This window comes from Aquarana catesbeiana, linkage group LG01 (genome assembly GCF_042186555.1).
Source record: "Aquarana catesbeiana isolate 2022-GZ linkage group LG01, ASM4218655v1, whole genome shotgun sequence".
Lineage (NCBI taxonomy): Eukaryota > Metazoa > Chordata > Amphibia > Anura > Ranidae > Aquarana > Aquarana catesbeiana.
In genome coordinates this window covers 974,587,789-974,602,927 of record NC_133324.1, presented here as the reverse complement: position 1 = coordinate 974,602,927, position 15,139 = coordinate 974,587,789, and the positions used below count along the sequence as shown (strand labels likewise).

Here is a 15,139-nt window from a genome sequence, read left to right as displayed (position 1 = left end):
CACTCCCCGAGTCCCTTCAAATACAATAGTACTGACCTACCTGATTCCTATACTGACATTACACACTACACTGACCACTATACTACACTGTCCACTACACTGTCCACTACACTGTCCACTACACTGTCCACTACACTGTCCACTACACTGTCCACTACACTGTCCACTACACTGTCCACTACACTGTCCACTACACTGTCCACTACACTGTCACTACACTGTCCACTACACTGTCCACTACACTGTCCACTACACTGTCCACTACACTGTCCACTACACTGTCCACTCCACTATACTACACTGTCCACTCCACTATACTACACTGTCCACTCCACTATACACTATACTGTCCTGCCTAGTCTTCCTATACTGACACTACATATACGGCGCCTGTCTCTTCTCGTCCCCCCCCGTGTTTATCTATTTCTCACCTTATTGTGTTGCAACGGTCTGGAGGATGAGAAGACATCTGCCCCGGCGCTCACTCTCTAGTGCTCGTCTCCCCTGCGCTACGGCCACCATATTCATTTTTCCCGGCGCACTGTGATTGGGCGAATGGGGGTCATGTGCGGAGGCGGGACTTCAGGAGCGACTGATCGCGGATAGGCCAGCCCCATGCTGCACATGACCCCCATACGCCCAATCACAGGGCGCAAAACACTAGACATGGCGGCGGAGCGCGGGGGACACAGGAAAAGAAATTAGGAGGAGGCAGCCAGTAGTGACACTACTGGCACGAAATTGCGCCCCCCTAAATTTCACGCCCGGGGCCACGGCACCCCCCACGCTACGCCACTGTCCAGACCTGCTCCTCTCACCTGTCCATAAACAAACTAGGTGCTGGCTCAAAGAAGCCCGTCCTTGCTCACCATTGTAAGGAATAGGCAAATGTACTACTTTGCCCAGCTGTTGCTGATCTTTGCTTACTACTTGGACTTGCTCTGCCTGCCGATCTGGTCCTTTGCTGCCTGGATAAAGCTGACTGCCACCTGCTTCCTGGCCCTGCTACCATTTCCTACTCTGGTGCCAAGCTGCTTCAGCATCCTGTCCTGAGGACTGCAACTTCCAGCTCTACCCGCCTAAGGAGCGGACACCACCAGCCAGCTACTCTGGTACTTATGATACTGCATACCATCACACTCTCTGCCTCCACCCCTAGGAGTGTAGGGCAGAGGAGGTGCAAGAGAGGCCTCTACAATTTTCCAGTCTTCATCCTACATGTGATAGTACAGCTGCACTCATTTCTCCATCCAGAAGCCACCACTTCCCTAAAACGTCTCATCATAGTTACAAAAATAACCCAAACCCTTATGGCCAAGCCATTCATGACAAAACATGTTAAGGAAGAGGGGGGGCTTCTGGATGGAGCCATGGTTTCAGGTATACAGCTGATGATTGAAATAAACAAATTTGGAAGCATGGAGATCAGAGTACAACTCTTTCATTTATTCCTTGACCATTCTCATATATGATTTCCCTTCAAGCTCGTGCTATAGCTTTACACAGATGTTGATTTATCCTATACTTGTATTCAGTTTTCATGCTGTTTTATCAATTTCATACCACTGTTCAATCCATATTCCATCTACAGTAGAATGTTGTGGTTGTTTTTTTTTTGTTTTTCCCTGAAGAATTGTAACCCTCCTGTAATCGCGGTCTTGGGATCTGGGGGTGGACTCCGTGCCATGGTTGGTTTTCTGGGAACGATTTCAAAACTGGCTGAACTCAACCTTTTGGGTACCGTGACCTTCATCAGTGCGATATCTGGATCAACATGGTATATATGTATATTCTAACAATTTTTATATAACAATTTATTGAATATATATTATTTTTTTTTTTTTTTTTTTTTTTTTGTAGACCAGGCATTTATGGAGTTTATAGGAAAAGGGAGCAAGAAAATGGGGTATAGATTAAGATTGGTAGGGTCCAAGGAAGGCTTTAAGTATGGGGGTGACTAGAAAATGTTTGGGCAGATTGAAGGTGTTAGAGTGTAGGATAGAATCAGATGGTGACCATCGTATTTGTGAAGGTCCAGGGGACAGGTGGTTTGGGTGTTAGAAATAAGTTTAGCAACCTTGTCTATAGTAGTAGGGTTGAATAAGGGGAGTGTTGATTATACCTGTTGACATGTGTGGGGGAGATACCGAGAAAGTGGAGATTTCATCAAAAAAATTATATCTATTTTTTTTTTTTTTTTTTTTTTTTTTATATTAAGTGATTGGCGATCTCCTGGGCAGTTAGTGGGTGTGAAGCAGTGGAGGACAAAGAGTTTAAAGGTAGAGAAGAGTTGACATGGACTGGATGAGAAGGTGTTAATGAGAGCTAAAATAGGTCTGCTTGAGGAGGAGGCAGGAATTGTGTTTTTGGAGGGCAGATTTTAATTGGTTGAAGTCTGAGACTTTAGTCTTATGCCACTAATGCTCAAGACCATGGCTATGTGTTTTTTTTTTTTTTTTTTTTTTTTTTTTTTTTACTTCTGGTGTCATCTGTTTGCAAGGGTTGTAGGGACCTGATTTTGTGTGTGTGGTGAGGAGGGTAAACTTGTCCAGGGCGGAGGCTAGGGATCTATTTTACATGGAAGTGGCTAGATTGGTGTAGGACAGGTGGTCAGTAGCAGAAAAGAGAAGGGTTGAAGTGGCGACTGCTTTTACGGGTGATTGTTGGGTGATTGGAGGGAAAGGTGGTAGAAAACGGGGAGAGAGTAAAAACTAAGGTGGTGATCAGTGAGGAAAAGGATTTTTGGAGCGGTTGTGCATAGGTAGGAGAATACAAGGTCAAGGGTGTTGTCGTTAGAAGCCTGTACCCATTGCTTCAGGTAAAATGAAGAGTTTAGACTAGGAAGTTTAGAAGTAGGAGTATTCATATGAACAGGGATGTTGAAGTCGTCAAGAAGGATTGTGGGAATTTCAGACAAGAGAATGTAGGGTAGCTAGGCAGAGAAATTGTCAAGGAGAGTTGATAATGGTCCAGAGGGTCGGTAGATCACAGCACTTAAGGAAATTGGAAAGGATAGATGTGTACAGTGAGCTTCAAATGAGAGGGCCAGTGAGGGTGGAGAGGGAAGAACCTGGTGCTTTGTGGTCATAGGAGGAATTCCATTCCACCTCCCTTGCATCCACTAGGTCTAGGAGTGAAGGCCACCATGGGAGAGGGAAGCAGGAGAGGCAGTGTCGGATTCATGAAGCCAACTTTTGGTTACAGCGAGTAAATGAAAGGAGTTGGTGACAAAGAGGTGGTGAATTTGTTGCAGACGGGGCATTCCAGAAGGCACAGGAGAATGGGAAGCTGGATTTGAGAATAGGAGGAAAAGATACTAATAGTATTGTGACTGCCAGAGGATGTGAGGTGATGGATGCATTGGGTACAATTAAAATAGGGAGGCCCAGGGTTTGGGGATATATCTGCAGAGATTAGGAGAAGCAGAAGATTAAGGGAGGTAATGAGCATATCATTTATGCACGGGGACGTTCCTCAGCATCTGTGTGTTTTGTGGAAATTAGGGGGAAGCGATGTGTACAGTAATAAACAGAGGTAAGGAAAAGGTTGATATGTACAGGTTGTGGGATGGAGAAGAGAGTTCAAGAGGGGCTGCAACTGTGAAAACGAGCGGTAGAGTGTTTCAGAGGGGAAGGAGAGCTGAATGGAAAACAAGGTCATCTGCTGATTTGTAAAGTAGTTTGCTGCTGTTCGTTTTGTGCAAGAGAGTAAGTGTCACCTAATTAAAGAAATCCCACTTTATTGGAAGAACCCCAGCATGCATCTCTGGTCTGTGTCCTCCAAAAAAGGTGCTCTTGTTTAATACTGTGGTGGGTGTGGATGGAATTTGCCAATTGATCGATCAGGATTTAATACTAGGCACACAGCTAGCACAGCAAGCTTTTCATGCCACAATCAAACTACAACAGGGCCAAGGGGGTAGGATTGTGAAGGTACGTCTGCCCATAACTTGGGTGAGCCTGTTTTAAAACCAAATAAACCTCAAAATGTGAACGGTCTATAGATGGATTTGAAACAGCAGTAACACAAATTCAAAGTTTACCAAGGAGACATTTGAGCAGTCGGTCTAAGGTGTATGGGAATATAAATGCAGGTTTATAAATGAGGAGAGAAGTGATGATCAAGAGCGGAAGTGTCACTTGAAGAACCCCAACATGCGTTGGCCTGGCTTGCAGGGGAGATCAGGTATAAGATGTTTCTCAGTCTCCTCCTGCTTAATAGATAGAGACATTTTCAGCAGTCTGGGGCTCCCTAAAGGACTGGGATAGCTGGTGAACCACTGCAGGTGGCAGTGAAGAGGGGGGTGGGACTACTGTAAAGGTGATCGGGAGGTAGAAAAGCCACATCAATCACTTTTACTAAATGGCTGAGAACTGGCTAAAAAAAAATCCCCAAACTCATGGTTGGCTGCAAAAGTGTCCATCGCAATAAAAATCGCAGATCACCGCCGTTACTAGTATAAAAAACATACATATGTCCCCTATCTTTTAACTTTTGCATATATATATATATATATATATATATATATATATATATATATATATATATATATATATATATATATATATATATATATATATATATATAATTTTTTGGAAGAAAGTTATTTTTGTTTATAGTGCAAAAAAAAAAAAGCTTTTTGTGCGAAAACAAAGGACAGACATTTTTGTTTGGGTACTGCATCGCACGTCCGCAATTGTCAGTTAAATTGACGCAGTGCCGTATCGCCAAAAATGCCCTGGTCAGGAAGGGGGCAAATCCTTCCGGGCTGAAGTGGTTAAACAAATTGGGTAGAGATTTCAGGCAAAGGAAGCATGTTGCATGAGTAACTTGCCTATCAAACATCTGACTTACTACTTTAATGTTCCAGGTGTATGTCCTCTCTGTATGCTAAAAGTAACTGGTCGGACTTTTCATACATGAAAGATCTGGAGAATTTGTTATGTGAGCGAATCAAATTGAAAACTGACCGGGACTGGTCAAAGCCATGGGAGAAGATAAAAGAGAAATTTCTTGGAGACTCGTACTCTCTGACAGATCTTTGGGCCTATACATTCGTGTTCTTCGTCATCAATAAAGTACGTACATGCCAGGTCCTGTCCAAGGTTTTAAACCAAGGAGAACCTTTAGCTCTGAAATAACTTGACTTTTTAGCTTCTTGAATAATGGAGGCATCGGCCTTTTATTTTTCTGTGCATCAATCTCTGACCCTTTGTTGCAGTTTGTTTGCATCACAACTTCCTCTCCGATGTTATCAGTACCGGCAATCTGAGGCATTTGTAAGAACTCGGGATGAGCCAAACTGTACTGGGTTTGGTGAACTTGAAAGAAGTGCACCCCCCCCCCCAAAAAAAAACCATAACAGGCCGCATGCCCTCAACATGAGGGGCGTAATAGACACCCAAATGTGTTTGACAAGCCCTTTAATTAAAGAGAATTTACAAAAACATTCCTAGCTGTGAATCCATAATTGTGGTGCCTGGTGCACACAACCTATTCGTCCAAGCACCAAATAAAATTTCAAAATTTGGTCTAAACCTAGGAGTGGAGCAAACCATTGGCTCATTCCTGGTGAGGACTGATTAAAAGGGTTTATGCTACTTTTTTTTTGTTTTTGTAACCTTGTTTTGGTACATTCAAGTTGACTTTATTTCTAATACAGTTCTAATTAACCTTCTAAGACAAGTATGGTAATGGACCATGTTGCTGATTAAAGCTTGGGAAGCAGAAGGGAATGGAGCCAAAGTTGACTTCTACGGGAAAAAGTCATGATTTGTACATCAGTTCAGCTGATTACTAATCATTCTGATGTTCAGTTTTCTTCATATGGTCAGTTTAAATTGTCCAGATATGATGAACGTAGCAGCAGTGTATTCTGGGATAGTGACCTGAATCCACAAACTGGTCTTGGAGTTTTACTGATATTTTTATATTTACAATTTTAGTTATTCATTATTGATCACAAGATACCATCCTGACTTGGACATAATAATTCTAGTTTTTGCTGCTTGCCTGTTCATAACCTTGCTTTTAAATTAACTCCAGCTGTCCTCTTGGCTTGCACCAGCCAACTCCTCAAACACTTTGTTGCCATGTTACAATGTAAAAACAAAAAAAGGTGGGGGGGGTACACCACCAATGATGAGCCTTGGGGTACACTAAAACAACTTCCGCTATTACTCTTCTGCAGATTAATGAAGAAAAGCTGTCCAGTCACAAAGAGATTTGCAATATCGGTGAAGACCCGTATCCCATCTACTCTGCTGTGAGAATGCATAAAATACATGAAAACAGATCAGGTGCGTTTACAAGAATGGCCCCTTTATTCCTCACCATATGATTCCTATAAATGAAGAATACTAAAAATGAAAATTGGGGCTTGTGTGTGTGTGTGTATATATATATATATATATATATATATATATATATATATATATATATATATATATATATATATATATATATATATATATATATATATAAATTTTGGCAAGTTACCACAACACTATTATCCTGTAGTTTTTAAAAGCAAAGATGCAACTATGTTGGTATTCCTTGTCAATTTTACATTGTGTGTGGGGGGGGGGGGTTTTTTTTTTTATATTGTGCATTAAGAAAACAAATACAATTAAACATACTATCTGCCAATAGAACTTAACCAAAAAGTGCATTCTATGCATCCAAAAATATAGAAAATATACCAAATCATTATTCAACCAAAAAAAATTTCAAAGCAATAACTCCAAGGCCAATAATAAACACGTTATCTCCGATTCCGCAACATGTCTGGTTGACGAACAGCCGTTCGGAAACTAACTGAAAAGTGTGAAATGAAAAGCGCAAATCAATGCTCACCAAATTTCTACTAACAGGAAATTAGCAGGAGCCCAAAGGGTGGTGCTAAAGAGCTGAAAAACAATGTAGTACATCACCACGTTCGTATTTGTTGGCAGACAATTCCTTGCCGTTTGTATGCAAGACAAGTTTGGGCCAATGCCCTTCGGACAAAAGTCCACGGTTTTGTTGGCTAACAATCCGATTGTGTATGAGGTTTTAGTGGTTGTAGAGAAAGCAGCTTGTCAAGCTAGTGGCGCACTAAAGGTGGCAATACACTAGTAAATTTTCCAATGACCGTTCCTACAAACTTTCATTTAAAAATACTCAACAGTACATTCCATCAGTTGAGAAGTCATTCAAAATTAGTTTCCTAGAACTATACTCACCTCCACGCCAGCCGTGTGGTGTCAATGAGCCTCCTCCAGCCATTATATTTTTTTTTCTTTTCTTTTCTTTTTCTTTTGTCATTTTGATTGGTAGGGTCGGGATGAAGTCCCCCAACCCCCCCCCCACACACACAGATTAATCTTGACAGATGCCAAAATTGTTCTCTTTGCCTATTTCAGTATACATTGGAGGTAAGAATACTTTAATCCAAAAGGGACGCAGTAAAAATCCTCAGTAGTATATCGGGGAGGGATGGAAGTGCACACCAAGAGATGCTCAATTGCAAATGTGACAGGAAGGCTTCAACTCCATTCCCTCCCCCAACCACACCCTCAAATGTGTTTTTGCCTATCATAAGCTCTACAATTAAGCCCATGATGGATGAAATGTGTTAGTGTGGTGTTCAAGAGTGGATGGAACTGAAGTCTTCCGATCACATCTGCAATGGACCAGCTCTTGGTGTGCCCTTCCATCTCTCCCTGGTATGCTTCTGAGTAATGGGAAAGACCAGCCCTGTGGGAGCTGCACCTGACAGGGATTGAATCACCAGGTGACTGAACTAGTGGAGCTTGGAGTGGTGCTACATATTTGATTTGGGTGCAGATAGTAAAAATCCTCTTCCGAAATATTAATGCCTTCCTGCCCAGCCCCTGGAGCCCATCATTTGACAACTGTGAATGGTTGTCAAACTAATGTGATCAAAAGCTGGTCTCGTAGAGGCCCGATCATTCTTACGGAGTGGGAGCTGTCTTTGACACCCTAGTTAAGGTGCTGGGAATGTTCAGGGAGCATGCTCTCAGCACAGAGTGGCATGTGGGCATTAAAGACTGCCCACTTTGCCACCGCACATATGCATTATTTTGGGTGGCAAGAGACCAAGTAGAGGTTCAATTTTGGAATAAATGGAATTTCTGGAGTGAAAACCATTCACTGATTGAAATGTGTTCATTGGAGGGAATTTCCATCCTGTTTGACTTTTCTCATTACTGCATCAAATGACTTCAACTTGACCCCACCAACCCTTAAAAAAATCAAACCAATGTTCCAATGACACAATTTTTTAAACCAAATCCCTCTAGTGGATGGCCAGCCTTACAATTACTCTTCTCCATATTTATTTTATTTATTTATTTTTTTTCTTGTCCTTGAAGCTTGGAAGGTCATTGTTTGCAATGAAGAGGAAATAGATGACTCTTCATTGTGTATAGGACACATCATTCTCTGGATGGGCAATAGCTGGAGGAAAATCTTCTCATTTCAGAAGCTTGGTTTGAGTTCACTCCACACAAGTCCGGATTTCCTGCTTATGATTGCTACATAAAGACTGAGCATCTGGGATGTAGGTTTAGAGGAGGACGTTTATTGGAGGAGCTGCCTGAACATGATTTAATTTATCTTCAAGGTGAGCCGAAACAAAAATGGTCATTAATGAAGCAAAAAAATCTTACCTGTGCAATTTTATCTGGTCACCAAAACAGATGCGTTTCATTTGGTGTAATTTTTTTTCATATGCAAAATTGTTGTTTTTTTTTTTTTATTTTTTTGAGAGGGATTGCATGCTAAGATATAATGTACATAATGAGCTTTAAAGTGATTGTAAGGGGCCTGCTGAACTTGCTAGGACGAATAAATCTAGTTAAGATGATGCTCCTTCCACGTTTTAACTATATATTTCACAACTGTCCAATTTTTGGATTCTGCTGGCCTTCTTTAAAGAAGTAAATAATCGATCTGTTTATTTGGAAAGGAGCCTCCCCTTGTGTGGCAAAAACCACGCTGAATCTCCTTCTGTCCTCCCTCCTTCCGGGTTTATTTTTGGGCAGCGATGCTGGTGTCTATTGGTGGTTCCAGGGCTAATGCGGCCACCTGTTTAGAGGTGGCTTTCCTGGGCTCCCTGATGGATCTCCATAACCTAATTTACAGGGGACTGAGGGCATACCAGTTTCTGCCAGGACCTACACACACTACATGGCGGTTATGGAGGGCAGCCACACGTCGGTTATCCGCTCCTGGCCAGCTCTCTCCTGCTCAGACCTTATGGGGTAACCCGGGACTCCCTCACTTCTGTACCATTCCTGACCCACAGATCTGGGCCAGATACGGGGTGAAGACCATTGGGGGACATTATGCCAGCAGGTACCCTCCTGGGATAGTAATGGGAAACTCAGAAGTTTGAACTGCCTGGCTGGATGCTGTTTCGGTATTTCCAGCTGAGACATGCTGCCAATGCTCAGTTCCCTAGATCTCCTGTTGTCAAGGCTGACTCCATTGATGAACTTCTGGCACCCGGAGACCTACGCAAACCACTTTCAACCCTCTATGGCGCTCTTTTATGCACAGACCTCCCCAGGATGGGGAAACTGGGAGTACTGGAAGGGGGGATATTCCATTTTTAGATAGAGGATTGCCTAGAACAGGGCCCAAAACTAGTAATCTCATCCCGGGATAAGCTGATACAGGTCAAATTTTTGCACCGGGTGTACTATACATGGGATCTTCCTGGCGCGTGACCCTATGTGTCCCCGCTGAAAAACACAACGGGGCTCATATTTGTATATGTTTTGGGAGTGCCCTGTAATTATGTCATATTGGGAGGCGGTGTTTGCTGAAATTAACCTTGGGTTACAATTAACCCTGATGCCTACCCCGTCCCTCTTAGACATCCCTGATGAGCAGTGTCATCTGAAGCTACTGATATCATACCTCCTGTATTATGCTAAAAAAGATTTTAATGAAATGGTTACCTCCCCACAAACCTGAAGTAGCTGCTTGGGAAATGATAGTTAACGCAGCACTCCCTTCGGGACTTTATACAACCTAATTGTGTTTGGCTCAATATACTACTTAAAGCATTTGACACTGTTACTGTTTTTCTAGTCTTGCATAACTTGTACTATGTACTTAAATAAAGCACCACTGTTTAAAAAAAGTGATTGTAAGGGGTTTTTTATTTATATTTATATATATTTTTTTTTTTTTTTTTTATATATTTTAATAAAATGGCAAACCTTGTCATACTTACTCTGTTGTGGTTTCACAAAGAAGCCCCAATCTTCCTCTTGGATCCCCCTCTGGCACTCTGGGCTCCACCCTCAGGCCAAGCTGCTTGCTATGGGGGTGACTGGTGCATGCTCTCCTGAGCCTTGCTCTGTGTCCAGAAGGCGCACAGCCAGGTTTGATCCTGCCCCCCCCCCCCCCACTTCCTTGTGAGTGGCTCTGACTGGCTGCAGCGGGAGCCTATGGCTGCTGCCATGTCTGAGCCAATGAGGAGCGAGAGCCAAGATGAATAGGCTGCTCCCCAGGGGGCAGAGGCCCCAGGAGCCGGAGAGCTTTGGTCAGATCCTTCTAAACCTTTATCTTCTCCCCAGCCACTCCCTCCCAGAGATTGGTAGAGGTCAGATATATGTTCATAACCCATTGATTGACCCTCCCACACTATTTCTGGAATATTTTTCCAGAGGCACAGGAGTAATCAGCCACCAGGCTTGGGAATAGACATGACCAGGCCTGAAGAATTGCTTCTCAACTGAGCACAGCAGAGCCAAAGACTAAATTTATCCAGCCTTTGGCATGGCACTACAGATCTATACATATACCATGGCTCTATCAAATGACCATCTGAAATCTGTCCTTGACAGTTGGAGAGAAAACCCATAATTAAATATGAATGTGTATACGGCTATGGAAATAATAAATACTAAGTTAATTTACAATTCATAACTGTGATCCTCATTATATTCAGCACTAATGCAGCTTTTTTTTTTTTCTGCAGGATTGTGGGGCAGTGCACCCGGCGCTGATTGGGTTTGGATGGCCATTCATGGTAGGTGATCAAGGATTCCCAGCTTAAAATACCTCTCCACCAAACCCCCTAACTAATTGATGTAACAATTAGGAAAATCAAATGTACTGCAGATCCCATATTGGTCCCTCTGTGTGTCCCAAGTACTACTCTCTATTTAGTGCATGGCAGCCAGACTTGCAGTATATGCTCAGCTTTTCAAGCAAAAACCAAGCAGATGGTGTCTTTTTGTATTGTGTGTGTGTGTGTGTTTGGTGTTGTGTTTTTTTTTTTTTTTTTTTTGGTAGAACTAGGAAAGGTATTAAAGTGAGCCTTGGCATAACCAGAACTAGTAAACTTGGTTGTGGACACCATCTTTACACTGTTAACAGGTTTTTAAAGAAGAAGAATGTGAACAATTTGGCCTATGGGGTTCCCACACAAGAAACAGCCCTGGCCAACGAATCTGGAACAGGCTCTTCAAGATATGGGGGGGAGGAGGGAGTAAAAAAGTATCGGCCAGACCCTGTACCGCTCTCAGCCAAATCCTCAGATGACTTTGCTCCAACTGTTCCTGCAGGTTTGCAAGTTGGTTCCTCAGCTCTCCTTTGGTTGGAACTGCACAGAACCTCCTGCAGACTTCTCTGGATCATCATGGAAGGCATGACAGTCCTTCCAGGCTGGGTCACTCTCCAGCAGGCAAAGGACCCTGCTGTTCAGGTCTTAGACCATTTATACCCCCCCTGCTGATCACTCTCCCGACCAAGGATTGCCTGAAGCTGTATGAATGATCTGCCCCTTCCAGCCCACTATGTTCCTGTACTTTCTGGAATACAGGGGAAAGTAGGTGAGTCTGCAGAAGCCACAACAGAATAGAACACTCAAACACAGTGCCACTGATTACAGTTAAGCTCAAAAATACACAAAATTTACTTATACCTAGTGGCACCTCACTAAGAGGGTGCTACACAAAAAAAAATACATTTCTAGGGTCCATTTCACTTAATTAAATATGTGGTTGCACAACACGCTGGTCCCATGTCCTACAACTCCCTTACTGCAAAGAAGGTTCCTTTATTTGGGTATAAAACCAACAAAATAGTCAGAATTACAGGTAAGGGGGTCCTCTAGACAATCAAGTCCTAATGAGGCTCAGAGTAGGCAACTTCAGTCATCTCAAAAGTCAGTCGTGGAGACTTACACTTGGTCATATCCACCATTACACTGAACGGACTTGCTGCATTCAATTTAAACCAATACTAGAAGACAAGCATAAGAAGGTTGCACCAGCCTAGTCCGTTACCATAGGACTTTTTTTTTTTTTTTTTAAATAAATCGCCCTTGACATAAGCTGTACCCCATTTGATGGACACGTGTCTTGTGATGTGGTAGGCATTCTTACATGTACTTGACTTTTTTATCCTTTTATGAGAGTTAATTTTATTGTCATACGGTAATGCACTAGGCTGTTGTGCCGCCACCTTATGCTTGTTTCCTTTGGGTTCCCACATTGGTGCCTGGCTGATACAGACATCACCGATTGGTGGATGAGGTTCTTTCAGGATCCAGAAGACCAAAGACCAGATGTCATGATGAATGGGACCGGCTGATATAGACTACGCTGGATCACTGGTTTCCACTTCTGAACAAAATACTGGCAAGGGGGTATATGACCACAGATTGTAGTTAAGGAAGTATTGGCATTTTTTAATTTGGTGTCAGGAGGGTGAAGGAAGGGCTAAATATTTAAGTGGAGATGGGCTTTAATACATTCTATAAAAAATACTCAATTTACAACATTGGGATACTTATATTTTTATTTTCAGCCGACTCCAGTGAGCTTTTAAAATTAGTCATATGACTGAAATAAAGTTCTTTATCCTTGTGTTTGAATGTGCTGAGACCTATGAGGGCTGTAATTGCTGCCCTCTGCTTCTAAAAATGCTAGTTCCCTGGTTGTTACTCTAATGGCTTCAATATTTTCTCAGTCCATAATCTAGAACGGCCATTTTCAACCAGGCTTTGGTGGAACCCTAGGGTTCCTCCAGAAGTAGGTAAGGGTACCTTGAGCTGTGGTTTGTTGACCTTCTATTTGATGGTGCCTACATGGTCCCAAAGTCAGCAGCATGGCACCACTTATATTTTTAACCTCTTCCCGCCGAGGGTACACATATGTGGCCTCTTGGCGGGTGGGCTTTAATTTGACCTTTATGTAAAAGGTGAGAGTGGGTGAGCACAGTTGCCGGCACGGACCGGAAACCTCCCGATACATAGTTGTGATTAGGAGCTTTCCAATCATGTGACAAACAGTGAACGCATGACCACAATGCCTGTCTCCGCCTCCTGGCATTTAAAAGCTCTCAAAGGACTGGGGGGAGGCAGTGGTGGGAAGGGATTAAGTTATCTGTGGGGTTGCATTACTGACCACCAATGTAAGGGGCCATTGACTCCCGATCAATTGGTTTCAGTAAGAACCTGAAAATTGTTTGAGGTTCCTCCTGGGCTAAAGAGGTTGAGAGAGGCTAATCTAGGAGATTAGGTCCCATGCACTGCAACATGTATGTTGTGCATTGAAACGCTCAATTAAAAATAAATTGTCTGAAATGCACAAACTTTTTTTTTTTTTTTTTTTTTTTTTATTATTTTGGATTTTAACACCGCACAAAGCACAGGAAACCATCTATATTGTCCCATGCTGCTGTGTAGTGGACATGCCTAGGGCAGATATTCAGTGAATGACCTCACATTACACACAACACGTGTTGAGAATAGCCTTAAAAGCTCTGACTTTGATCTGAGTGTTCTGATCTGCATTGATGTTTCAGGTCAATATAGGCTTGCCACCGCATCCCTTTAAACCTGAACACACATGAATTACACAGGTTCTGAGGCTAATTTAATGCAGACAAGGCACCAAGTGAATTTAATTACTACCTAATCAGCCACAGAACCTGTGTGATTATTATGTGTTCAGGTTTAAAGGGATGAGGTGGCAACTCTAGGTCAATGAATCGGACAGGGCTGAAGCCAGACAACTTGCAATTTCAAGGAGGTCAGCAGTTGCAGCTTTTCCACAAATCTCAAATGAGTTCAAAGTATGAGCCAAACTGCCCTGAGTTCAGATAAACTTCAAAGTTTGGGTGCCAAAACCCAACTCATTGAAATAATAAAAAAAAAAAAAAAAAAAAAATATTCTGGTCTAATCAGAGTTTAGAGGGGGGGGGGGGGGGGGGTTTCACATTACTGGGGAACGTACTTGTGCAAAAATAGGTCTAAAGCATTCTATTGTCAGAACATTTTATTCCTTTGCTTCCTCTTCCGAGTTTAGGCAGTCTGGCCCCTGATGACGCTGGAGCTCCGCCTATTGGCTGCACTGCACATGGGCTCTATAAACCTCCTGGGGTTTGTTTATAGGTGTCTCCCAGGGGTACTGGGAGCGGGAAATGTCATGTCAGATGGGCCTCCAGGAAAAACAGAACTGAAATGCCCCCCCACCCAAAAAAAATAGACTGGCTAATATATCATTTGCTTTTGATATTCTTAAAGATGATAAAAGAATTGTTTTACAGAAATGTACAAGAAAATTATGAAAACCGTGAATAAAGGTAAGAATTCAACCACTTGGCAAATCCACTTTCTGGGATCACCTACCTGTATATTACTTACTGTTTATCTTAAATGTAATGTTTTAGAAGCTCATTCTTTGAGATTTTTGTTTGGTTTTAACCACTTCCATACCGACCCAATTCTGGCATTCTTCTCCTACATGTAAAAATCATTTCTTTGCTAGGAAAATTACTCGGAACCCCCAAACATTTTTAGCAGAGACCCTAGGGAATTAAATTGCGGTCATTGCAACTTTTTATGTCTCACATTAATTGCACAGCAATTTTTCCAATGCTTAGTTTAAAAAAAAAAAAGCTAAAGTTAGTCCTATATTTTATTTAATGTGAAAGATGGTGTTGTGCCGAGTAAATGGATACCTAACATGTCACGCCTTAAAATTGTCCACACTCGTGGAATGGCACCAAACTTCGGTACAGTTTAGTACTCTCCGTAGGCGGCGTGTGGTCTGAACAGTTCACATATGCATTCGCTTCTGCATGCGGCAATGGGGGCACTTTAATTTTATTC

General features: G+C 42.4%; 1 protein-coding gene across 1 annotated transcript in view; it reads left to right on the top strand.

Moving 5' to 3' along the window:
• Window positions 1–15,139, top strand: part of LOC141128874 (cytosolic phospholipase A2 gamma-like) — a 63,819-nt gene that overhangs the window by 5,738 nt on the left and 42,942 nt on the right. The window contains exons 3-7 of the mRNA XM_073616489.1: window positions 1,632–1,777; window positions 4,871–5,078; window positions 6,191–6,299; window positions 8,486–8,626; window positions 10,997–11,047. Of these exons, the coding sequence (XP_073472590.1) occupies window positions 1,632–1,777; window positions 4,871–5,078; window positions 6,191–6,299; window positions 8,486–8,626; window positions 10,997–11,047 (655 nt within the window). The remainder of the gene's footprint in view (window positions 1–1,631; window positions 1,778–4,870; window positions 5,079–6,190; window positions 6,300–8,485; window positions 8,627–10,996; window positions 11,048–15,139) is intronic.